Below are 27,990 nucleotides of genomic sequence, written 5' to 3'. Positions count from 1 at the left end.
GCCAGAAGGGATGTGAGCAAAGCAAGTCTTGAACAGGATTGCAGGAGAGTGTCTCAGTTTCTGTGATGTTGACCAAGGGGAAGGCAGAGCTCCTCTGGACGGGACGGCTTAAGTAGGCAGGAATGATGAGCAGGATATCATCAACAGCTGAGTAACTGTGGAGAGATAGGAGCTGGCAATTAGCCGACAGCTGAGCAGCCAGCTCAGAGAAGGAAGGGCTGAGCCCACCCCTGACAGATGTAGGGGTACGACCTAAGGATGAGAAGTGGTTAAAATGGTAGTCAGGTCTTTTAATTCTTACGTTCCTAGTACTGATATAAAAAATGTAACCATATTAAAGTCCAGTGAGGTTTGACGATTCCACATAGCTAAAATACAGATCCTTCTACTGGTAATAAAGCTTTGTAAATTCATGTGTAAATTCAATGTTGTATTTCAATTTTCAGTTTAATTTTCCTTCCATAATTTTACATTTATACATATTGAAACTGTAGCAATAACTCTCGGTGGAGCTGCTGGTTTAAAACGGGCTGTTACCTTCACTTTTGCCACCTCTATTTCACTGGCACCGGGTCTAGGGTCCCGTTGAGTTTACCTCCGGACAATGTAGGCACCAGACACTTGAGTATCTTTTCCAATGCTTTAATGAACAAGTAACAAAAGAAGTAGCAGGAAAGAGGTAGGAGGAAAGCAGCAGGGAAGTTCAAATACCTTTTCTTAGTATTCTCTAGTGTAGTAGGAATTGAACACTTGTAGCTGAACGTACTCCCCTTGTGGAATTCAATCTTTGCCCGCCTGTATAGGTTTCTCTCACTTGCCTAGCAGCCAGTGCGCAGCATGAACAAAAGTCTCTGCCACAGACTTGTTTGGAGCAAAACCCGTACGATCCTCTGCCACAGGATGTATTGGTTTGTGATGAATATCAGACACAGTACTTGAACCTTTAATCCAACCTGGCAGTACTATGCAGTAAGATTACTTCAGGATGCGTCCTCCAACCGAGTCACCAGGCCCCTCTCCAGACCAGCACTCTGCATCCTTCCATGACGGGTCCTCCCCTGGGATCTTCTCGGTTGTCCAGCTTCTTCACTCAGGATAGACAGCCCAGGACCATTCCTCTGCCGTTGTGGTAGGCCCCAGGCAGGCTTCTGGGCCCACCCACACGCTGCAGCCGCATGGACCTCCGGATCGGAGGACCCCGAGGTGGTACTCCTAACGCATACCTGTCGGCCAGGAGGGCCAGCAGGTGGCTGGAAAACGAACCCCCAAACATGGCGTCTGTCCCATAAATACCCTCTCCCAGAATGCAACTCGGAGGACCACCTCCACTGAGTTGTCTCCGGGACAGAGGAGCACTCATACGCTTCAACACGTTGCTTTTCCAACACCGACCCATGGCGACAAAGACACCCACTGGTGCAGTGTGGAACCACATGCAACTCAGCCAAGCTGGAACAGAGGCAAATCTAACTTCACCTAACAAGTAACCCACAAGATTTACCTATCAGCGGTAGACTAGAAATCTACCAGCGCTACAAAACTCAATCAAATTGTTGTTTTTAATTTCCTTGTTTTATTGTCTGGGTTTGCTGTGAGGTATAATCTGTGTGTGTGTAATCATCGATTACATCGATGGAACGTAACGTAGACTGCAGTATTTATATTCAACACAAGGTGGTGATGATCACACGTATTGCCAGTGGAACGCAATGACAGGAAGTGATGTCAGGTACAGACAGGAAGTGATGAAAGAGTATAAAGAGGCAGTTCCGGGTGAGAGGTGAGTCGGGAGGAAGTAGAGAGGAGACATTGCTGTAACTGGCAGCAGAGGAGGTAATAAGATATTATTTTATATTTACACCCAGTAATCCCCCCCGTCAGCATATACTGTATATTTAGAGTTATATTGTAATACGTACTTAGATCAACTCTAAGTATAGAACCATTTATCCAACTGTCCATCCAGAGCCTCTGGTTTATAGACCAGATACATCCTAAATATAGAGCCATTTATCCAACTGTCCATCCAGAGCCTCTGGTTTATAGACCAGATACATCCTAAATATAGAACCATTCTGGAACCACCTCTCAGCTCTTTGGATTGGGTGGGTGGAGGGCTCAGTGGTTCCCTCTACAAAAAGGTGTTGCATCTGCAGTTTAGAGATATACAAGAGCCATAGAGGAATGATGAAGAAACATTCTTTCTACCAGTATAGGACAATTATTTACCAGTTCATTATTCATTGACAGAGAGGAATGTCCTGTTCTGATCACAAGACAAAATCAATAGGCATGGGCAAAGACCATCGTCAAGTGACTGAGAGGATATTAGACCTCACCCTAGACATCATCTACCTGCTGACCGGAGAGGTGAGGAGGATTCTGGGAGGTCACATGACATCACTCTTATCTCTATTAATAAAACACAGACCTTACCGGAGAGGTGAGGAGGATTCTGGGAGGTCACATGACATCATTCTTATCTCTAATAATAAAACAGACCTGACCGGAGAGGTGAGGAGGATTCTGGGAGGTCACATGACATCACTCTTATCTCTATTAATAAAACACAGACCTGACCGGAGAGGTGAGGAGGATTCTGGGAGGTCACATGACATCACTCTTATCTCTATTAATAAAACACAGACCTGACCGGAGAGGTGAGGAGGATTCTGGGAGGTCACATGACATCTCTCTTATCTCTATTAATAAAACACAGACCTGACCGGAGAGGTGAGGAGGATTCTGGGAGGTCACATGACATCACTCTTATCTCTATTAATAAAACACAGACCTGACCGGAGAGGTGAGGAGGATTCTGGGAGGTCACATGACATCACTCTTATCTCTATTAATAAAACACAGACCTGACCGGAGAGGAGAGGAGGATTCTGGGAGGTCACATGACATCTCTCTTATCTCTATTAATAAAACACAGACCTGACCGGAGAGGTGAGGAGGATTCTGGGAGGTCACATGACATCACTCTTATCTCTATTAATAAAACACAGACCTGACCGGAGAGGTGAGGAGGATTCTGGGAGGTCACATGACATCACTCTTATCTCTATTAATAAAACACAGACCTGACCGGAGAGGTGAGGAGGATTCTGGGAGGTCACATGACATCACTCTTATCTCTATTAATAAAACACAGACCTGACTGATGAGAAAGATTTTGGAAGGGTCATCACTCTTATCTCAATTAATAAAGTCAATAGCTGGAGGCCCCTATCTCAGCAGATGAAATTACCCTCACCCTAGCCCAATTTGCAAAGGCTAAAGCCCCGGGTTCAGATGGCCTGCCCGTCAAATTTTATGTCCATTTCTCCGATGTCCTAGTCCCTAGACTGCTGGCCCTTAGGGACCACCCTGATATTAGAGGGTTAACATCTGGATCTGTGGTTGAAAGGGTGGGACTATACTGTATGCAGATGACACGATCCTTTACCTGGCTGACTCTGGCCCCCTCTCTTTCAACTGCACTACAGATCATGGACATTTTCGGTAGATTCTCAGGCCTTAAAATAAACTGGGATAAGTCCCGGATCCTCCCCTTGGATACGTTTCCCACACCTGAAGACCAGGCCAATATGCCCCTGCTGAGAGCACTTTTAAACACTTGGGGGTCCAGGTTTCTAGGGATGTAGATGACTATATCTCGCTAAATGTAGAACCTCTTCTCCCGCTGATTAAAGCCAAAACATAGACGTGGGCCAAATTGCCACTGGGAGTTATGGGCCGTGTGGGACTTATCAAAATGATACTATTGCCCCAAATTCTTTATGTACTATGGCACTCTCCGGTCTACATTCCACTTAGACACTTCAAAACTATGGACACTTTGCTACAGTCTTTCGTTTGGTGGGGCCCAGTAGACACAAATTATCCTGGAAGGTTCCTCAGATCCCAACTTCCCTGGGGGGGGCCTGGCGGTTCCGGACTTCAGGTCATACTACCTGGCGGCACAGCTCTCGCATTTTTATCATATCGATAAGACCGACAAATGTAGATACCTCACCTTGGCATGCCACTCAGTGGACTCACAGGCTCCACATCCATTCTGCGACCCGCTGCTTGGTCTGCAAGGCTCATTTGAACTCCCCAAGCCGCTCGGGCCTTATATTCCAGCACAAGCGGATATGGGATCTGTCAATGTCCAAGATGGGAACAACTGGGTTTAACTTTAATACTTCCTTGTGGTACGATAGACTTCTCCCAGAACTCCTTCAGATACCCGATCCTACTACAGTATATGAATATCCAGAGGAGTATATCCTTTATCCCACGTTCTCACAAATGGAACACTCAAACCATTTGATCAATTAAAGGCAGAATTTAACCTCCCCAACCATATGTTCTTTCGTTTTCGCCCTACATACCCAGTACTACCCCGACCTACCATGCCTGGATGCACTTGCTATATTCTGTAACTATGAGCCAAGTCAACTCATATCCATTTTTTTATAAATGCTCGTTACTCCAGCTGCCACTAAGTTTGCCTACAATGCAAAGACCAAATGGGTTGACGATGCTGGGGAGTTGGATGATGAGGACTGGGGCGAGGCTCTAGAGACCGGACAGGACCGGACATGTCGGACAGGCTTACACAAGTCTACATAACACATAGGGCATGCTTAACTCCACACCGCGTCGCCAAATTCTGTCCCTCGCATAACTCAATGTGCCCCAGATGCTTGATATCAGTTGGCACCTTTGGCCATCTCCTCTGGCACTGCCCTCGTATTCGAGGATACTGGTCACAGATTGTCTAGTTCCTACATGATCAGATGGGCTCATGATCCTAAGCAATGCCTGTTGGGAATCTTTCCTGACATTGATATAGACATAACACACTCTCAGATTCCTACATGAAACATTGTTTGTAGCTAGAAAGATTATAGCCCGGAATTGGATCCAGGCTACAGCTCCTACAATGACTGCCTGGATTGCTGAAATTAACCACTTAAGGACCGAGCCTCTTTCTGAGATGTGTTGTTTACAAGTTAAAACAGTTTTTTTTGCTAGAAAATTACCCCCAAACATTATACATTTTCTTCCTAACACCCTAGAGAATAAAATGGCGGTCGTTGCAATACTTTCTGTCACACCGTATTTGCACAGCGGTCCTACAAGCGCTTTTTATATTGTGAAAGATGATGTTACGTAGAGTAAATTGATACCCAACATGTCACGCTTCAAAATTGCGCCCGCTCGTGGAATGGTGACAAACTTTTACCCTTAAAAATTTCCATAGTTGTTGCCCGCATTCTCCACCGAAAAAAAAAAAATCTCCATAGTTGTTGCCCGCATTCTCCACCAAAAAAAAAAAAAATCTCCATAGTTGTTGCCCGCATTCTCCACCAAAAAAAAAAAAAATCTCCATAGTTGTTGCCCGCATTCTCCACCAAACAAAGAAAATCTCCATAGTTGTTGCCCGCATTCTCCACCAAAAAAAAAAAAAAAAATCTCCATAGTTGTTGCCCGCATTCTCCACCAAACAAAGAAAATCTCCATAGTTGTTGCCCGCATTCTCCACCAAACAAAGAAAATCTCCATAGTTGTTGCCCGCATTCTCCACCAAAAAAAAAAAAAAAATCTCCATAGTTGTTGCCCGCATTCTCCACCAAACAAAGAAAATCTCCATAGTTGTTGCCCGCATTCTCCACCAAACAAAGAAAATCTCCATAGTTGTTGCCCGCATTCTCCACAAAAAAAAGAAAATCTCCATAGTTGTTGCCCGCATTCTCCACAAAAAAAAAATCTCCATAGTTGTTGCCCGCATTCTCCACCAAAAAAAAAAAAAAATCTCCATAGTTGTTGCCCGCATTCTCCACCAAAAAAAAAAAAAAATCTCCATAGTTGTTGCCCGCATTCTCCACCAAAAAAAAAAAAAAATCTCCATAGTTGTTGCCCGCATTCTCTACCGAAAAAAAAAAAATCTCCATAGTTGTTGCCCGCATTCTCCACCAAAAAAAAAAATCTCCATAGTTGTTGCCCGCATTCTCCACCAAAAAAAAAAAAAAAATCTCCATAGTTGTTGCCCGCATTCTCCACCAAAAAAAAATCTCCATAGACGATGTTTAAAAAATTCTACAGGTTGCATGTTTTGAGTTACAGAGGAGGTCTAGTGCAAGAATTATTGATCTCGCTATACCGATCGCGGCGATAACTCACATGTGTGGTTTGAACACCGTTTTCGTATGCGGGCGCTACTCACGTATGCCTTCGCTTCTGTGCGCGAGCTCTGCGGGACGGGGCGCTTTTTAAAAAAAAAAAATTCTTATTTATTTTACCCTTTATTGTTTATTTTTACACTGTTATTTAAAAAAAAATTGTGGCGCTTTTATTCCTATTACAAGGAATGTACATCCCTTGTAATAGAAATAGAGCATGACAGGACCTCTTAAATATGAGATCTGGGGTCAAAAAGACTTCCCATCTAATAATTACACTAAAATGCAATAATAAAAAAATAATTTGTCATTTGAAAAAAAAATAAAATGGCCCTTTAGGAGCTATGAGCGGAAGTGACGTTTTGAGGTCGCTTCCACCCTGCAATGGTATGGAGACGGGTGGGGGCCTCATCTTCCCCTCACTCATCTCCATACCCAGGAAGGAGAAGGATCCGATCGCCTCTGCCGCTGCCGATGGCTTCGGTAACCGGCGGAGGGCACCAGAGCACGGCGGGAGGGGGGGCCTTCTCCCACCGCCGATAAAAGTGATCTTGCGGCGAATCCGCCGCAGAGACCACTATTATCAGAAAACAGACGAAGAAGAGGATATCGGGGTTATGGCAGCTACCTGCTGCCATAACAAAGATGTGCCTCTTGAAAGTTAGGGCGTATATCGGCGTGCGGCGGTCCGGAAGTGGTTAATAATACCCTTACATACAAAAAGATAATCTACATCCATAGAGGGTATCCGGGCAAATACAATAAAATCTGGGACAGATGACTCCAGTCCTCGTCAGACCTGTGTCTCCTGAATCTGCACTATGCATTCCTAGCTGAATGCACCTGGCCCGATGTGGCATGTGTGAATTATATACACCATTTGGTTTATACTATAAAATGGAAAACAATCCTCATCAGTATTGTTCATTTTTGTGGGTTTATTTTTTTTCTATGTATGTATACATTTGTTTTTCTTTTTTGGGTTATGTTATGTTATATTGGGTTATGTCTCCTTGATACGACTTGCAATGCTTGAATACCCTGTATACTTTTGCATAAAACTCAATAAAATTAAAAAAAAAAAAAATCAATAGCTGACTCTTGAGCTAAGGAGAATTTCGGGAGGGAAAAGTAACTTCATTCTTATCTCTTTTAAGACCTAACTGGAAAGTTGAGGAGGCTTCTGGGAAGTCTTTAGTGACTTTTTTTGTTCTGCATTTACTCAGGATTATAAAGCAGTGAAGAAAACTTCTGATGATCCATTAACGCCCAACAGCTGTCTTCATTGGACATCACCCATCTCAGTGCCTCCGCCTCACTCCATGACACCTGAAAGAAAAAAGAAGAAGATTCTAGAAGTCACCAAGAAGATGATGGAGCTGCTGACAGGAGAGGTGAGCGGTGCCGGGAATTCTGGGACATTATCCAGTAACAGACAAGGGATGTGTCTGGATGGTGACTGTATCATTGTGTGTGTCAGGTTCCTATAAGGTGTCAGGATGTCTCTGTCTATTTCTCCATGCAGGAGTGGGAGTATTTAGAAGGACACAAGGATCTCTACAAGGACATCAAGATGGACAATCAGCCGCCCCTCACATCACCGGGTAAGAGGAGACTTTATTGTAAAGGAGAGAGCAGTACGGAGGGTCCACCTAGACCCCCCATCATCTGATAAACACATAGAAACAATGTATTCAGTCAGTGTGTGTGTTTCCTACAGATGGATCCAGTAATGGGAACCCACCAGAGAGATGTCCCCGTCCCCTGTATTCCACACAGGAAGGTCACACCATCCCTCACCATCATCAGGTAGATGGGACTGAGCATGTAGACCTAACAATGTATTGCAAACTATGAGGGGACATTCTTCTATGTAATCTCTTGTTCCTATTTGAGAATGTGTTCTGTCATCTTTAGGTTGAAGAAGAGAAAGACATCAAAGTTAAGGATATAGAGGAAGAAGAAGAGATGATGGTGAGTGGAGATCGTCAGTCTTTGGAGGAAAGAGGTTCCCGGGACTATACAGAGAATGATCAGGTAGACGGGACTGGCCAAAAATAACTCAAAAATATTTCTATGAGTAGACATTCTTCTCAGTGATCTCCTTGTTCCTTTCTCTAAATGCTTCCTATCATCTTTGGGGTTCAGGGGGAAGAACAGAAAGACATCAAAGTTGAGGCTATAGAGGAAGAAGAGATGATGGTGAGTGGAGATCAGCAGTCTTTGGAGGAGATAGGTTCCCGGGACTATACAGAGAATGATCAGGTAGACGGGACTGGCCAAAAATAACTCAAAAATACTTCCATGGGAAGACATTCTTCTTTGTGATCTCTTGTTCCTTTTTCTAAATGCTTTCTATCATCTTTGGGGTTCAGGGTGAAGAACTGAAAGTCATCAAAGTTGAGGTTAAAGAAGAAGAAGAAGAGAGGTTGGTGAGTGGAGATCAGCAGTCTATGGAGGAGGGGGAGATGATTATGGAAAGTAAACTGGAGGAATCTTCTCTACATGTGGACACAAGTAAGTATAAATGCTAAATGCAGAAACCATTCACATTTTTATCTTACTTCTAGGAGTATAAAGTATGTTATAAACTGTTAGATGGGTTGAAAAAAAAGACGTATATCATCATTGTGGGAGCCTCATACGGTTACCATGTGAGGAAACCTCATTGCATTGGCATCTAAATGCAAAAGGTACGGATCTGAATAGATATGAGAGCTGAAAACCAAATGTGAGCAATTAGGCTACATTTACACCGGCGATTTAGGCCGGTGCGAATTGTAGGGGCAGGAATCTTCTGGGGCAGAAACCCTAATTGATATGATGACCATGGAGACCCTTGTTTTCACCAACAAGAATGACCCAGAAGAAACCCATCAAACTTGGACTTCTGTTCTTTTTTTTTTTTTTTTTTTAAATGAGAGCAGAAATGACTTCCCGTTTTAAGAATTATTCATATTGACCAAAGTGTAAAGAAAAATTTAAACTGAAGGCATTGCTGCACTTTTATTACAAAATACAAGAGGAGGGCAGATAAAAAATGTTCTGTACCTCAATCCCCAACCTCATACACGGTGGAAAGCTTGAGGCTGGACCCACGGCCAATTGGAATTTGCATGGCCCATAGAGCTCTATACACCACCCCCACACACAGGGTAGATGTTCCATTCACAATCCCAGAATGTGTCCTTCAGGATCTCCATCCAGATAATACAAATTGGTATCAGTGGCTTCCTAAACAGAACGCTGGGCTTTATGGATCTTCTCTTATTTCTAGAAGCTCAGAAGAGACAACTAAGTCCTATTTATGAAAGATTTCCCTGGACTGAGCTCTGTCTCTGATATAGAAATCTCCCTGTACTGATATACAAGTTGGTTCTCTCCCTATGCTGAGATACAAGTCATCTATGTCCATCTCTGTGCTGATATATCAATCAAGCTTTTCCCTACAAGCAGCTTCAATGTCATTGTATTTTGGCATAATCTCCCCTCCTCCAAACAGCACACCTCCCTCTCCCAACACACAAATGAAACTTGGACTTCTTAGTTGGGATATACAGATTCTGACCCATTTAAGACCCTGGCAGGCCATTATTAACCAGTTGCTGACTGGGCCATAGACGTATGGCGGCTAAAGCATGGTCGGATAACTCTGGGAGGGCGTACTAGGATGTCCTCCCAGAATCGCGCACCCGGGAATGTCCGTCACCCGGTGCGTGTTCTTGGGACCCGGTGCGTCACGTATCCCGGTAAAGGGCCAAACCCACCTTCCCTTTACCATGTGATCGCTCCGTCCAAATGGACGGAGCGACCACTGTCAACAAACTGGCATCATGTCCGGTTCTCTCCCTCCTGACACCATTCATGTGAGGAGAGGAGGGTGAAGCTGCAGGGTGAGGCTGCTTGAGATCGGAGTAGTGCCCCATCAGTGCTCAGGAGTGCCCCATAAGAGCCCAGCAGTGCCAAGGAGTGCCCCATCAGTGCCCAGCAGTGCCAAGGAGAGCCCCATCAGTGCCCATAAGAGACCAGCAGTACCAAGGAGTGCCCCATCTGTTCTCATCAGAGCCCCGCAGTGCCAAGGAGTGCCCCATCAGAGCCCAGCAATGCCAAGGAGTGCCCCATCTGTTCCCATCAGAGCCTGGCAGTGCCAAGGAGTGCCCCATCAGAGCCCAGCAGTGCCAAGGAGTGCCCCATCAGAGCCCAGCAGTGCCAATGGGTGCCCCATCAGAGCCCAGCAGTGCCACATCTGTTCCCAGGATTGCTAAATCTGTGCCACAGTAGTGCTCTACAGTGCCACTAAAGTGCCCATTAGTGCCAATACAGTGCCCATCAGTAAGTGCTCATCAGTGCCACCCTATCAGTGGATCCTCATCAGCGCCCGTCAGTGCCATAAAAATGTATATAAAATGCATAAAAAAATGCATTTTCATTTTCTTTCCACATTTTCCAAAAACATGTGGAAAAAAATGACATGTTCAAAAGACTCATTATGCCCCCTAGAATCTACATTGGGGTGTTTTCTTTCCAAAACGGGGTCATTTTGTGGGCGTTTCCATTGTCCTGGTGCTCCAGGGCCTTCAAAAGTGTGATAGGTTGTCAGAAAATGAGATGTGTAATTTATGCTCCTAGAACACCCGAAGGTGCTCCCTGCATGTTGGGCCTCTGTATGTGGCCAGGCTGTGTAAAAGTCCCACACATGTGGTATCGCCATACTCAGGAGGAGCAGCAGAATGGATTTTGGGGTGTAATCTGTGGCATGAATATGCTGCGTGTGAGAAATAACCTGTTTAATATGACAATTTTGTGAAAAAAAAAAAAATCTTAATTTTGCAAAGAATTGTGGGAAATTTACAACGTGAAAAAACTCACCATGCCTCTTACTAAATACCTTGGAATGTCTACTTTCCAAAAAAGGGGTCATTTGGGGGGGATTTGTACTTTCCTGGCTTGTTAGTGTCTCAGGAAATGAGAGAGGCCGTCAGTACATCAGGTGTGATCAATTTTCAATGATTGGCACCATAGCTTGTAGACTCTATAACCTTCACACAGACCAAATAATATACACCGATGTGGGTTACTTTTTTTTACCAAAGATATGTAGCAGTATACATTTTGGCCAAAATTTATGAAGAAAAAATACTAATTTGCAAAATTTTCTAACAGAAAAAAAATAAAAAAACCCACTGGTGATTAAAAACCACCAAAAGAAAGCTCTATTTGTGTGAAAAAAAAAGGACAACAATTTCACATGGGTACAGTGTTGCATGACTGAGTAATTGTCATTCAAAGTGGGACAGCGCTGAAAGCTGAAAATTGGTCTGGTTAGGAAGGGGGTTTAAGTGCCCAGTGGGCAAGTGGTTAAATTAGGTCTTACCCCTCCCCCCCCCCCCCCACACACACATAGAAGTCTCCTGTATTCTTATCTATATCCCTGATGGCTCCTTCAATACAATAGAGACCCCATCAAGGTGACCTTGGGTTGTCTGGCACACCGTGGTTTGACCTATTACATTTCTTCATGCATTTCTTTTGCCTTTTCCTTTTCCTTTCTGGTTTCCTCTTGCTTCCCCATCTCTCCCTCTGGTTTTTCCAACGCGTTTCGTCTCCAACCACAAAACGGGACATCCTGGCAATTCAAGGACAGCCATACCAATACATGGGTAACTAACAAACAGCGGTGTCAATACATAAACACCCACAGGGCTCAGTCAACTCTTATTCATAGTTTGATATAATATTTGTACCCAATTTCATGCCAGAGTTTGGAAAACATATATGACTCGCACATGAATGTAGGACTAGAAAAATATTTTTAACTTTTATTATAAAACATTTTTTTCTTACAGATGGACACTTTCTTCAAAAAACCTCAGAGGGAGATTCTATTTTATGTCCAGATTTCAAGGTAGAAGATAATGACATCATACAAAGTTCTCCCACTACTCCAACCACCCATCACAGACCTTACCATCTGGAGGGATCAATGGATCCTTCTAATCCTGAGGAATCTTCTGACCATTTCCATACTATGACTTCAGATGTCCATTTAAGATCAATGGATCCTTCTAATCCTGAGGAACCTTCTGATAAATACCATACTATAACTTCAGATGTCCATCTAAGATTAATGAATCCTTCTAATCCTGAGGAATCTTCTGACCATTTCCATACTTTGTCTTCAGATGTCCATTTAAGATCAATGGATCCTTCTAATCCTGAGGAATCTTCTGACCATTTCCATACTATGTCTTCAGATGTCTATTTAAGATCAATGGATCCTTCTAATCCTGAGGAACCTTCTGATAAATACCAAACTTTGACTTCAGATGTCCATCTAAGATTAATGAATCCTTCTAATCCTGAGGAATCTTCTGACCATTTCCATACTAGGACTTCAGATGTCCATCTAAGATTAATGAATCCTTCTAATCCTGAGGAATCTTCTGACCATTTCCATACTAGGACTTCAGATGTCCATCTAAGATTAATGAATCCTTCTAATCCTGAGGAATCTTCTGACCATTTCCATACTATGTCTTCAGATGTCTATTTAAGATCAATGGATCCTTCTAATCCTGAGGAACCTTCTGATAAATTCCATACTATGACTTCAGATGTCCATCTAAGATTAATGAATCCTTCTAATCCTGAGGAATCTTCTGACCATTTCCATACTATGACTTCAGATGTCCATCTAAGATCAATGGATCCTTTTAATCCTGAGGAATATTCTGACCATTTCCATACTATGACTTCAGATATCCAAGTGAGATCTCACAGTGCAGATCAATCAACACATCCATCCAATCCATCAAATCCCAAGGAGTCTTCAGTATGTGATGGAGGCCACACAGGAGAGAGTTCATTGTCATCTCCAGATAGTGGAATATTTCTCACAAATGATAGAGCTCTAATTAAACAGCGGAGAATTCCCTTGGGTGAGCGTCCTTTTTCGTGTTCTGAGTGCGGGAAATGTTTCTTTCGGAAGCAATACCTTGTTCTACACCAGAAAATTCACACGGGTGAACGTCCTTTGACATGCCTGGAGTGCGGGAAATGTTTCACTAAGGAAGAACACCTTCTTACGCACCAGAGAATTCACACCAATGAGCATCCCTATCCATGTTTAGAGTGCGGGAAGTGCTTCTTTAGGATAGGTCCGCTTCTTATACACCAGAGAGTTCACACCGGCGAGCGGCCTTATTCGTGTTCAGAGTGCGGGAAATGTTTCACCAAGAAAGGGCACCTTCTTGCACACCAGAGAATTCACACCGGCGTGCGTCCCTATTCATGTTCAGAGTGCGAGAAATCCTTCACCGAAAAAGGACACCTTCTTCAGCACAAGACATTTCACACGGGTGAGCGCCCTTTTCCGTGTTCACAATGCGGGAAAAGTTTCAAGCAGAAAAGCGCGCTTTTCACGCACCAGAAAATTCACACGGGCGAGCGCCCTTTCTCCTGCTCAGAGTGCGGTAAGTGTTTTACCGAAAAAGGAAACCTTCTTCAACACCAAAGGATTCACACGGGCGAGCGCCCCTACTCGTGTTCAGAGTGCGGAAAATGTTTCAGGCAGCAAAACGCGCTTCATACGCACCAGAGAATTCACACGGGCGAGCGCCCTTTCGCATGTGCCGAGTGCGGGAAATGTTTCATTTACAAAGTACGCCTTCAAAAACACCAGAAAGTTCACACAGGTTAGAGTTATTTTTTGTTTCATTCACAATGAAGGCCTTATTAAAAAGAGAGAGAGCTCACAGAGGTGAGCATGTTACTGTTGTTACCTTCTCACCCCAGTCTTCGACACTTCCCTTTTAGACTCAAATGGTGGTCTACATAAGTTGGGTTGATTTGGGTGTTTTAGGTTATTGAAGTATTGCGATTGGTGCTGGGACAAGGGGTGGGCAGAAGGGACGGCTGCCCTGGGCGCAGAGTGTATTGTACGGATGGGGGGGGGGCACCGCAAGTTCCTTCTACTATAAGGCTGGCAGGAGTAGTGACAGAGACATGACTACTTCTGTCAGCCCAGCGCTGGAAGCGGCAAGGAGAGGAGGAGAGAGCTGGGAGGAGGTGCGGGCTGTGCTCTTTCTCCCCTTCGTCCTCATAAGCTCACACATAATGAATGGGGGGGGGGGGCCAATTTGGCATCTTTGCCCTGAGCACTGGATGATCTTGTCCCGGCACCGATTGCAATATGTTCCTCTAAAGCTTTAGGGGAACCAGACTGTGGCCAGAGGGAGTAGAAAATGTCCCAGCATCAGTGGGTATAAACAATGTCCCATCATTGTTATAATGGGAGGCCCCATTGTTGGCATCAATTGGAATAAACCATGCCCCATCATTGGTTATTATGGGAGGCCCCATTGTTGGCATTAGTGGGTATAAACAATGCCCCACCATTGGTTATAATGGGAGGCCCATTGTTGGTATCAGTGGGTATAAACAATGCCCCACCATTGGTTATAATGGGAGGCCCATTGTTGGCATCAATGGGAATAAACAATGCCCCATCATTGGTTATAATGGGAGGCCCCATTGTTGGCATCCATGGGAATAAACCATGCCCCATCGTTTGTTATAATGGGAGGCCCCATTGTTGGTATCAGTGGGATCAAATAATGGCCCATCATTGGTTATAATGAGAGGCCCCATTGTTGGCTTTCATGGGAATAAACAATGGCCCATCATTGGTTATAATAGGAGGACCAATTGTTGGCATCCATGGGAATAAACAATGCCCCATCATTGGTTATAATGGGAGGCCCCATTGTTGGTATCAGTGGGTATAAACAATGCCCCACCATTGGTTATAATGGGAGGCCCCATTGTTGGCATCCATGGGAATAAACAATGGCCCATCATTGGTTATAATGGGAGGCCCCATTGTTGGTTTCAATGGGAATAAACAATGCCCCATCATTGGTTATAATGGGAGGCCCCATTGTTGGCATCCATGGGAATAAACCATGCCCCATCATTGGTTATATTGGAAGGCCCCATTGTTGGCATCCATGGGAATAAACAATTCCCCATCATTGGTTATAATGGGAGGCCCCATTGTTGGCTTCCATGGGAATAAACAATGGCCCATCATTGGTTATATTGGGAGGCCCCATTGTTGGCATCAATGGGAATAAACAATGCCCCATCATTGGTTATAATAGGAGGCCTCATTGTTGGTATCAGTGGGTATAAACAATGCCCCATCATTGGTTATAATGGGAGGCCCCATTGTTGGCATCCATGGGAATAAACCATGCCCCATAATTGGTTATAATGGGGGGCCCCATTGTTGTCATCCATGGGAATAAACCATGCCCCATCATTTGTTATAATGGGGGGCCCCATTGTTGAAATCAATGGGAATAAACAATGCCTCATCATTTGTTATAATGGGAGGCCCCATTGTTGACATCAATGGGAATAAACAATGCCCCATCATTGGTTATAATGGGAGGCCCCATTGTTGGTATCAATAAGAAGAATAGTGCCATTGATGGTGTCAGTGGGAGAAATGGTGTCTCATCACTGGTGTCAGTTGATGAAATAGTGCCACCAAGGGCCAGATTAATGATAGCAAAGGGCCACAGCAGTTTGGAGGCAGCCGATAATCAAAGAGCGAACACCGCTCCAGGTGAAACCTATAAATCACCTTATATGAATCACAGGGTGTCTGTCCAGTCCGTGACCTGGACATGGCAGAAGATATGGAAGAAAGGTTGACCGCACTCCAGACTTCACCAACAAGAATGTCCCAAAGGAAACCCATCAAGCTTGGACTTGCTGGACAGCAAATATAGATTCCGACCCATTTAAGACCCTCGCAGGCCATCATTTATATAGGTCTTAACCCCTCCTATACATAGAAGGCTCCCATATTCTGATCTATATCTCTGATGGCTCCTTCAATACAATAGAGACCCCATCAAGGTCTCATTGTACCGCTGCCTTGGGTTGTCTGGCACACTAAGGTTTGACCATTGACCTATTACATCTCTTCATGCATTTATTTTACCTTTTCAATTTCTCTTCTGGTTTTCTCTTGCTTCCCCATCTCTTCCCACTTCCCCTGTTTCCCAACACGTTTCGCCCCCCAACCACAAAACAGGCAATCCTGGCAATTCAAGGACAGCCATACCAATACATGGGTAAGAAACAATCAGCGGTGCCGATACATAAACAAGAATACCAAGGAATGATAGCTGGAGCCCAGTCTGCCTACTAGGTTTGTGTTCTACTGGATGAAGAAAGGATCTCCAAAAAAAATACATCAACCCCACCCCCCCACTAGTGCAATCAGGAATTGTCTTTCACTGATGAGCCCTTTTATTGATAGCCATTGGCTGCTGCTTTAAAAAATATATAATGTTTGGGGGTTCTAAGATATTTTCCAGGAAAAATTACTGATTGTTACATGTAAACAAAGTAGATATGATGACCACGGAGACTCTGGTTTTCACCAACAAGAATGACCCAGAGGAAACCCATCAAGCTTGGACTTGCTGGACAGTATATATAGATTCTGACCCATTTAAAACCCTTGCAGGCCATCATTTATATAGGTCTTAACCCCTCCTATACATGTAAGGCTCCCATATTCTGATCTATATCTCTGATGGCTCCATCAATATATTAGAGACCCCATGAAGGTCTCATTGTACCACTGCCTTGGGTTGTCTGGCACACTAAGGTTTGACCATTGACCTATTACATCTCTTCATGCATTTCTTTTACCTTTTCCTCTTCCCTTCTGGTTTTCTCTTGCTTCCCCATCTCTCCCCACTTCCCCTGTTCTCCAACGCGTTTCGCCCCCAACCACAAAACGGGCAACCCTGGCAATTCAAGGACAGCCTTACCAATACATGGGTAAGAAACAATCAGCGGTGCCGATACATAAACAAGAATACTAAGGAATGATAACTGGAGCCCAGTCTGCCTACTAGGTTTGTGTTCTACTGGATCAAGAAAGGATCTCCAAAAAAAGACATCAACCCCCCACCGTAATGAACCAGGAATTGTCTTTCACCGATGAGCCTTTTTACCAATTACTCTTGTTTTCCTTTACTGAAGATCAGCTGGTGTGCAATTTTCAAAAATGTGGTATATTTTTAACAAAAAATATAGAAAATCTGAGTTTGCCGAAAGATATATTTTGTGTTAATAGTTATTCTAATCTTGTAAAAATAAAACAAGAACGCTCTACACATTACAATATAATGGTTTGAGTCCCTTTTTTTTTTTTTTTTAAACAAATGACCATAATTCTTAGAGGAGCGGTGATTAGGAACGTGGCCTCAGGCTGGAGGAAACCAAACCAAAAGGAAAGCCCACCCATCTACCAATTCAGCCAAGCGGTTTTAAAATGAAACCGATGATCTTTCTGAAGATAAGTTGGCTATAAAGTATATGTATATACAGTATATTGCCAAAAGTATTGCATATAGAGAGGTTGGCAGATCTGAGTAAACACTGGACTCATGTTATAACTACTGCTTAAGGTGGGGGACTCAGGGTTCCAGGAGAGAATCATCGAAATCTGGCGGTAGGAAATGGTCCACCCAGGGTTGCCAGATTTTTTTTTTTGCAAATTTCTTTTTATTCATATTTTTGCATAGTACAAAAACACAAAAAGAGAGAAAAAAGTAAACAACCTCGCCACTCAGGGCGGGAAAACATTTTTTTGGACACCCTCTTCTCAGGTATGTTTCCTCATAGAACGAAATCACTCCATTTACTAGCCCCTTCCAGTATGACAGTGAGGGCGTCATGGGTTTCTTCCAATAGAGGATCAGTGATTTGCGCTCATAAAACAATAACAAGCTAAGCAAGGTACGCTGTGCCCTAGTAGGTGCCAAGCCCTCCTCCAAACCAAGCAAGCAGGTTGCCACCGTCAAGAGGGCACAGGCACATATGTAATCTCCGTTATACATCGCCCAACAGCAGACCGGAACTCGCCGGCTACCTGGCAGTCCCAAAATATGTGTCTAAAATTGGCTGGAGAATGTGAGCAATGCCAACATTCTGCCAATGTACCCGGGTAGATTTTAGATAGCTTAGCTGGGGTGTAATATATCCTGTGCAGGAATTTAAATTGGATCAAGCGATCTCTAGCGAACACTAAGTGAGTGAAAGGAATGCTCCACATATCGTCCCACTCTCCTCCAGCCAAATCCGGAACCTCCTCCACCCACTGCATAGTTGCCAACATTGTAAAAAAATTTAAAGGGACACTTTTTTTTGTTGTCTGTGGGCGGAGTCTTATTATAATTAGGGGCGGGCATTCATTTGTAGGTGTGGCCTAGCGGGGAAAGGAAAATGTGCCGTGGTTTATGCGTAATATTGGGCATGGCTTAAAGGGGCGTGGCTCAAAGGGGTGTGGTTAGAGTCTGAGATAACGAGGGATGGAGGGAGAAACAAAGAAAGAGAGAGAAAAGGAAGGAAAAAAAGAGGGATGGAGGGACAGCAGGCCCAGATCCTACACCACAATAGAAATATGTGTATTTCATAAAGTTTAACAATCAGCAGATAAAGATACTCCAAACACCTGGTGTTAGCGCTTCAATCATCCCGGCACCATGGTTGCTATGGTGTCAGGGTGATTGAAGTGCATTATTTCTATTATTACATTGTAATATAAAATTAAATAGTTTAACTTACCATAATGCAGAATCAGTGGGAGCCCTGAGCGTGTCACTTGTAACGTCGCCTGCCACCAGATGCCATCAGGTATCCCCAGTAGAGTCCCTCCTTACATCTCAGGTGTCCCCAGCGGAGTGCCTCCTTACATCTCAGGTGTCCCCAGCAGAGTGCTTCCTTATATCTCAGGTGTACATCAGGTGTCCCCAGCAGAGTGCCTCTTACATCAGGTGTCCCCAGCGGAGTGCCTCTTAAATCAGTGCCCCCAGCAGAGTGCCTCTTAAATCAGTGCCCCCAGTGGAGTGCCTCTTAAATCAGTGCCCCCAGCGGAGTGTTGGCTGCAGACGGAGTGTTGGCTGCAGATGGAGTGTTGGCTGGAGTCTAGCTACATCTCCTCTCGTTCCTTGTGTTCAGTGGAGAGGGGAGGAGCCGATCCGTGCAGCTAACCCCAGATGGAGAATTGTGAAGAGAGAAGCCGATTCATTGGCTGCAGGGATCGGCCCCTCCCCTCTCCACTGAACACGAGGAATGAGAGGAGATGTAGCCGAACACAAGGGGAAAGCTCTCGCGGCAGCGCCGGCGGACATTTTGTTGGAGCCAGGAGCCAGAATTGCTGCAGAGCCAAACATTCCCGTTTTTCCATGGACAAAAGGCAAAATCCCGAATCAGGACGGCCTCCGATCGGGACAAGGGTCCCAAAATCGGGATTGTCCCGGGAAAATTGGGACTGTTGGCAACTATGCCACCTAGTCCGTAGGGTTCAATATTGAGTTGGCTCACCCTTTGCAGGTATAGTAGCTTCAAATCTTCTGGGAAGGCTGTCCACAAGGTTTAGGAGTGTGTCTATGGGAATGTTTGACCACTGATGTTGGACGAGAAGGCCTGGCTCGCAGTCTCCACTCTAATTCATCCCAAAGGTGTTCTATCAGGTTGAGGTCAGGACTCTGTGCAGGCCAGTCAAGTTCCTCCACCCCAAACTCACTCATCCATGTCTTTATGGACCGTGCTTTGTGCACTGGTGCGCAGTCATGTTGGAAAAGGAAGGGGCCATCCCCAAACTGTTCCCTTCACTGGAACTAAGGGGCCAAGCCCAACCTCTGAAAAACAACCCCACACCATAATCCCCCCTCCACCAAATAATTTGGACTGGGGATGTGACCAGGATTTATTTTTTTCACACTATGATTGTTTATAACAGTGATAATTACTATTATAAGCTACCATCTTTTTCTGAATGAAATCCATTCATTCAGTGTGTACTATTGTGATTAGCTGTGATTGGCCACAGCTAATCAGATGGTACAAATGGGCTGCGATTGGCCCTGTCTGTGCCATGTGATCACTGTGACCAATCACAGAGATCATCACAATAGTACACAATGAATGGCATGAGCGCACACCATCCATTGCGTACAATTGTCATGTGATTCGCTGTGATTGGCCACAGCGATCATATGGTACCAGCAGTGTCCCGGTACACTGATCTGTCAGGCGCTGTGTCCGATGGACACAGTGAGTAACAGATCGGCCCTGATCCTGGGAGGATGTCATTAGATGTCCACCCAGGATGGGAGAGCTCCTGCTCTGCTGTTATTTTACAATAGGCCAGGCGGGAAGCACTTAAGGGAAGCCCTGATGTGTGCTAATCGCTGTATGTTCTTCAGCTCCCCAGGACCTATGTTCCTGTGCACCTGCTTTTGCTATCTGACCTCCAGTTGGCCTGCTCCTGACCTTGCTTTGTGGATTCTGGAATGACTCCGGCTTGCCTCTACGCTCTGCTGTCTTGGTATCAACCTCGGCCTGCTGCTTGACTACGTTTACTCTTGCTCCTCCTGTACGACCCCTGCTTGGCTTCTGACTCCGTCCTTGCTGTCCATCCATGCTGACTCTGTTTTGCCTTCTGACCACATCCTTAATCTTGATGAGTACCTTTACCTGCCTCTGAGTACCCTGGAAGTCTCTGCTCAAGGGAGAAGAAAGAGGCAATCTCTATTGCCGCACATTCATGTAATCCTACAATACCGATTGGAGTGACAACCTCAGCCTGGAGACCAACCAGGCCACACCCCCAACACGTTTCACTCCGCCTCCGGAGGTTAATCATGGGGATTTCCCCATGCTTAAGCTCCAGGGGGCAGAATGAAACACATTGGGGGCGTGGCCTGGGAGCCATGGGAGTGACAACCTCAGCCTGGACTCCAACCAGGCAACTCCCAAACACGTTTCAATCCGCCCCTGTAGCTTAATCATGGGGATTTCCCCATGATTAAGCTCTGGGGGCAGAACGAAACACGTTGGGGGTGTGGCCTGGATTGAGTCCAGGCCTGCGGTTGTCACTCCCATCGCTATTGTAGGATTACATGAACATGCGGAAATTAGGGGTTACCTCTTTCATCTCCCTTAAGCTATAGCTAAGAAGCAGGATGGGCTCCGCCCCTTGCCAGCACTCCCTGCAGCGGAGGCAGAGGAATCCACACACATACCCAAGAGCGGCACACAAAGCAATAACAGGGGTCGCAGTCTCTGCACCTGTCTTCCAAGGTCCAGTTTCCAAGTGACATCCGGCAAGACCACCATCTTCAGTCCTCTTTTGGCATGCCTCCATCGCTGCTGACTACAGCCTGGAGACTACTGCTACCTGATACCTTCACCTGTGCTTTGTGCCCTGTGTATCTGTCTTCACTATCGAGGGTACTCTGACCAGTGCTGCAAGGTGAAGCCCTCTGGTCACTTCGGCCTCCAACCAAGGTACGTGACAGAATTATGCGTAGAAAATCAACCTGGAAAGTTCAAGAAACCTTTGCACAAAATGTACAGGCATGTGCAATTTATTTCTTTTTTCAATCAATGTGATAATTGTATAGAGCAGGTACCTCCAAACTACGGCCCTCCAGCTGTTGCGGAACTACACGTCCCATGAGGCATTGTAAAACTTTGACATTCACAGACATGACTAGGCATGGTGGGAATTGTAGTTCCTGAACAACTGGAGGGCCCTAGTTTGGAGACTCCTGGTATAGAGGATTGCATAAAAATTAGATGGTGGTGGATCAGCGTAGGCATTACGTACGCCCAGTAGAATGGCCAATGAGCATGCTTGGAAGGTCGTTCCTCTGCTAGTAATATTTTAAAAATATATCCATAAAAAAATACCAAAATGTTTTGACATTCCAGTCACATGGCTAAGATAGCGATCCTTCTACTTGTATTAAAGCTTGGCGAACTGAGCCTCATACTGTATGTCTTATGTTCATTTTCAGTTTGTTTTATTTCTACAGTTTTGCATTTATAAATATTAGAACTTTTATAGAAATTGTTGTTTTTCATCTTATTATTTATGTCTGGATTTGATGTGAGGTATAATCTTCGTGCCGACGTAAGCTAATAGAAGGACGGACCACGAGGCAGAGGGCAAAATGAATGACCGTTGCGTAGAGTGTGGTATTTATATTCGACACAAGGTGGTGATCTCACGTATTGTCAGTGGAACGCAACAACAGGAAGTGATGTCAGGTGCACACAGGAAGTGATGTCAGAGTATGAACAGGAAGATCCAGGTCAGAGGCAAGTCGGGAGGAAGTAGAGAGCAGACATTGCTGGAGATGGCAGCAGACGAGGTAATAAGATTTTATTTTATATTTATACCCAGTAACTAAGTTTGCCACCTCATCCCTTTAAAACTGAACACATAATAATTACACGGGTTCTGCGACTGATTAAGGTGGTAATTAAACTCACTAGGTGCCTTATCTGCATTAAATTAGCCTCAGGACCCATGTAGTTCATATGTGTTCGGGTTTAAAGGGATGAGGTGGCAACTCTACCAGTACCCCCCCACCATAGTTATATTGTAATATGTGCTTGGATTAAGTCTAAATATAGTACCATTTATCCAACTGTCCATCCAGAGCCTCTGGTTTATAGACCAGATACATCCTAAATATAGAACCATTTATCCAACTGTCCATCCAGAGCCTCTGGTTTATAGACCAGATACATCCTAAATATAGAACCATTTATCCAACTGTCCTTCCAGAGCCTCTGCATTATAGACCAGATACATCCTAAATATAGAACCATTTATCCAACTGTCCATCCAGAGCCTCTGCTTTATAGACCAGATACATCCTAAATATAGAACCATTTATCCAACTGTCCATCCAGAGCCTCTGCTTTATAGACCAGATATATCCTAAATATAAAACCATTTATCCAACTGTCCAACAAGAGCCTCTGGTTTATAGACCAGATACACCCTAAATATAGAACCATTTATCCAACTGTTCATCCAGAGCCTCTGGTTTATAGACCAGATACATCCTAAATATAGAACCATTTATCCAACTGTCCATCCAGAGCCTCTGGTTTATAGACCGGATACATTCTAAATATAGAGCCATTTATCCAACTGTCCATCCAGAGCCTCTGGTTTATAGACCAGATGCACCCTAAATATAGAACCATTTATCCAACTGTCCATCCAGAGCCTCTGCTTTATAGACCAGATACATCCTAAATATAAAACCATTTATCCAACTGTCCATCCAGAGCCTCTGGTTTATAGACTGGATACATCCTAAATATAGAACCATTTATCCAACTGTCCATCCAGAGCCTCTGGTTTATAGACCGGATACATCCTAAATATAGAACCATTTATCCAACTGTCCATCCAGAGCCTCTGGTTTATAGACCGGATATATCCTAAATATAGAGCCATTTATCCAACTGTCCATCCAGAGCCTCTGGTTTATAGACCGGATACATCCTAAATATAGAACCATTTCTCTACTGGCATCTTCCCCAACCCTCTAAAACATGCGCTAGTCACTCCCGTACCAAAAAAGGCCCCAGACCCCACCAATCTTAACAACCTAAGACCCGTCTCATTACTCCCTTTTGCCTCCAAACTCCTTGAACGTTTAGTCTACAACCGGCTGAGCGACCACCTCAACCTTCTTGATTCCCTTCAGTCTGGATTTCGCCCACAGCACTCCCCAAAACTTGCCCCTCCTAAAACTCACAAACGACTTGCTAACAGCCAAAACCAACGGTCATTATTCCGTACTCTAATGCCCCGTACACGCGGTTGGACTTTGTTCGGACATTCCGACAACAAAATCCTAGGATTTTTTCTGACGGATGTTGGCTCAAACTTGTCTTGCATACACACGGTCACACAAAGTTGTCGGAAAATCCAATCGTTCTGAACGCGGTGACGTAAAACACGTACGTCGGGACTATAAACGGGGCAGTGGCCAATAGCTTTCATCCCTTTATTTATTCTGAGCATGCGTGGCACTTTGTCCGTCAGATTTGTGTACACACGATCGGAATTTCCGACAACGGATTTTGTTGTCGGAAAATTTTATATCCTGCTCCCAAACTTTGTGTGTCAGAAAATCCGATGGAAAATGTGTGATGGAGCCTACACACGGTCGGAATTTCCGACAACAAGGTCCTATCACACATTTTCCGTCGGAAAATCCGACCGTGTGTACGGGGCATTACTCTTGGACCTTTCTGCTGCCTTTGATACAGTTGACCACCCCCTCCTTCTCAAAAAACTCAGTTTGCTTGGTCTCAATGGCTGCGCTCTCCATTGGCTCAAATCTTACCTATCTCATCGCACCTTTAGTGTCACTTAGAGTTTATAGACTGGATACATCCTAAATATAGAACTATATATATATAGCAAATTAATATCTGCATGTTAAATTATGTGGTTTATTTTTTCACATCTTCTTTCCATTCTTGTAGTATGTTTTTTTTCTCTCTGATCGTCTACTAAGGATGAGCTCCGGCGTGTTCGCACATGTGCAGAGCCCGCCAGGAAGTTGGCACTGCGCCGCGCTAATCACAGGAAGTGAGACATTGTCCAGAAGCGGCTGCAGAGATCAGGAAATATCTCACTGCCTGTGATTAGCGCAGCGCAGTGCCGACTTCCTGGCGGGCTCTGCACGTGGGCTGTGCGAACACGTCGGAGCTCATCCTTATCGTCTACTACTGTAGTATGTCCATTGTCTATGACAGTTTTCTGTAGTATTTCTAAATGTTATGTGCAACCCTTTGGTCATGTCAGAAGTCCAACTTGAGACCCTCCCACTGCTGAACGTCACATGAACGGTATATTTTCATTCTTCAGTATGTTATCATTTTTTAAGGAAATGAGGTGAAGGAAGGTCCATCACTATTCTTTACTATACAATGTCATCAATACACAAATACTGCTGCCTAGCATGGTATAAGTGTACTGTACCATTGATCTGGTTTGTATTCTTGTATTTTCTGTTAGTTGTCTGTTATAATTGTATCCGATTCAATGCCAGAGCTCTGGGAAAGTTTTGAATGTGGAACTGATATAAATGACTCAATGAATGCAAAATGTACAAACGTAACATGTATGAAACATTTCTTTCCAACAGATGGACGGTACTTTTTTAAATGTAAATATGTTGGAGAGACATCCTATTATATCTCTAGATTGTACTGCAGAAGAAAGTGACGTTTCTCCAAAAATAAAATTTTATTGGTCAGTAAGATCAATGGGCTCTCCTAATCCTGAGGAATCTTTTGATAAATCCCATACTATGACTTCAGATGTCCATCTAAGATCAATAGATCCTTCATATACTGAGGAATCTTCTGATAAATCCCATATCTTGACTTCAGATGTCCATCTAAGATCAATGGATCCTTCAAATTCCGAGGACTCTTCTGATAAATCCCACATTTTGACTTCAGATGTCCATCTAAGATCAATACATCCTTCATATACTGAGGAATCTTCTGATAAATCCCACATTTTGACTTCAGATGTCCATCTAAGATCAATAGATCCTTCATATACTGAGGAATCTTTTGATAAATCCCATACTATGACTTCAGATGTCCATCTAAGATCAATAGATCCTTCATATACTGAGGAATCATCTGATAAATCCCATATTTTGACTTCAGATGTCCATCTAAGATCAATAGATCCTTCATATACTGAGGAATCTTCTGATAAATCCCATATCTTGACTTCAGATGTCCATCTAAGATCAATGGATCCTTCAAATTCCGAGGACTCTTCTGATAAATCCCACATTTTGACTTCAGATGTCCATCTAAGATCAATACATCCTTCATATACTGAGGAATCTTCTGATAAATCCCACATTTTGACTTCAGATGTCCATCTAAGATCAATAGATCCTTCATATACTGAGGAATCTTTTGATAAATCCCATACTATGACTTCAGATGTCCATCTAAGATCAATAGATCCTTCATATACTGAGGAATCATCTGATAAATCCCATATTTTGACTTCAGATGTCCATCTAAGATCAATGGATCCTTCAAATTCTGAGGAATTTTCTGATAAATCTCATATTGTGACTTCAGATGTCCACCTAAGATCAATGGATCCTTCTAATCCTGAGGAACCTTCTGATAAATCCCATATTTTGACTTCAGATGTCCATCTAAGATCAATGGATCCTTCAAATTCTGAGGAATTTTCTGATAAATCTCATATTGTGACTTCAGATGTCCACCTAAGATCAATGGATCCTTCTAATCCTGAGGAACCTTCTGATAAATCCCATACTATGACTTCAGATGGCCATCAAGATTCTCACAGTGCTGAAAGATCAACAGATCCATCCAATTCCATGAAATCTCTAAGCCAAGAGGGAATTCACACAGGAGAGTGTTCGTTGTCATGTTTGGTGTGTGGGAAATCTTTCACTGAAAACAGAAAGCTTCTTGCACACCAGAAAATGCACACAGGTGAGCATACTTTCTCTTGTTCAGAGTGCAGCAAATATTTCAACACAAAGGAACAGCTTATTTTACACCAGAGAACCCACAGGGGTCAGCGTCCATTCTCCTGTTCAGAGTGTGGAAAATGTTTTACACAGAAATTCTCCCTACTTATTCACCAGAGAGGTCACACAGGCGAGCGCCCGTTTTTATGTACAGGGTGCGGAAAATGTTTCACTAACAAACGAGACCTTGTTAGACACCAGAGAATTCACACAGGTGAGCGTCCTTTTTCATGTTCGGAGTGCGGGAAGTGTTTCACTGTAAAAGGAGACCTCATTAGACACCAGAGAATTCATACGGGCGAGCGTCCTTATTCGTGTTCCGAGTGTGGAATATGTTTCATTCAGAAAGGCGACCTTGTTAAACACCATAGAATTCACACGGGTGAGCGCCCTTTTCCGTGTTCAGAGTGCGGGAAATGTTTCATCGAGAAAGGAGACCTTGTTAGGCACCAGAGAATTCATAAGGGTGAGCGTCCCTATTCGTGTTCAGAGTGTGGGAAGTGTTTCATTGAGAAGGGAGACCTTGTTAGACACCTGAAAATTCACGCGGATGACCGTCCTCATTCATGTTCAGAGTGCGGGAAAGGTTTCACTGAGAAAAGAGACCTTTTGAAACACCAGAAAATTCACACGAATGAGCGCCCTCTTACAGACCAGAGAATACATAATGCAGAGCATCCTCGCTGCGTTCCGACTGTAGAAAATGGTCCACAGATAAAAGAGGTCTAACTAAACATGGGGGAGAAGGCACTAATGCACAAATGTATGACCTTCCAGGTGGAACTGTGGATATAGACAAAGAAGACCCATCTCCTGCGTTCGAGAGAAGTGCACTGGTAGAAATCGGACATCTTCGGCTTTGATATTTGCACCGGTTTTGCTGCCCTCTACGGGCCGGGGGAAACCCAGATGAAATCCTGCCAAAACAAGGAACAGACTTAAAAACGATTCCAAACCAAATGAGATCATATTCTTTGAGGTCTCAAGGTTTTAGGGTGAAGAACTGGTTGATATAAAAGTTGAGGTGAAGAAGAAGAGACCTATGTGATGGGTGATCAGCAATGTACGGAGGAGGATGTGGTTATGGTGACAACCAAACTAGCACATTACCTTCGTGATGACTTTATTATTGTAAAAAGAGCAGATGTTTACTCACAAAAAACATCAGCAAATAAGGAAGGTCGAAGTCCACGATGTACTTGAAACGGCCTGGTCATCTAGATGAGTCCCAAGTGTGAGAAGACCTGCCAAACAATTGACCTGTTTTCGAGGGGAGATCCTCTCTTTCTCAGAGCCAATCATTGGGATCTCCCCTCGAAAAGCGTCAGTTTTTGAAGGTCTTTTAGTTCTTGGGACTCATCTAG

At 44.1% G+C, this 27,990-nt stretch overlaps 1 protein-coding gene across 1 annotated transcript; it reads left to right on the top strand.

Annotated features, from left to right (window-relative positions):
* The first annotated feature begins 1,752 nt into the window (after positions 1-1,752).
* Positions 1,753-27,789, top strand: LOC141104746 (uncharacterized). The gene is made up of 10 exons (XM_073594451.1): positions 1,753-1,833; positions 2,251-2,370; positions 7,403-7,570; positions 7,702-7,780; positions 7,897-7,985; positions 8,094-8,213; positions 8,325-8,441; positions 8,552-8,693; positions 12,023-13,836; positions 26,639-27,789. Exons 2-10 carry the CDS (start codon positions 2,257-2,259, stop codon positions 27,353-27,355), a joined length of 3,360 nt encoding a protein of 1,119 aa, XP_073450552.1. The 5' UTR covers positions 1,753-1,833; positions 2,251-2,256; the 3' UTR covers positions 27,356-27,789.
* The last annotated feature ends 201 nt before the right edge of the window (positions 27,790-27,990 follow it).

This window comes from Aquarana catesbeiana, linkage group LG08 (assembly GCF_042186555.1).
Source record: "Aquarana catesbeiana isolate 2022-GZ linkage group LG08, ASM4218655v1, whole genome shotgun sequence".
Taxonomy (NCBI): Eukaryota; Metazoa; Chordata; class Amphibia; order Anura; family Ranidae; genus Aquarana; species Aquarana catesbeiana.
This window is presented reverse-complemented; position numbering and strand designations above follow the sequence as displayed.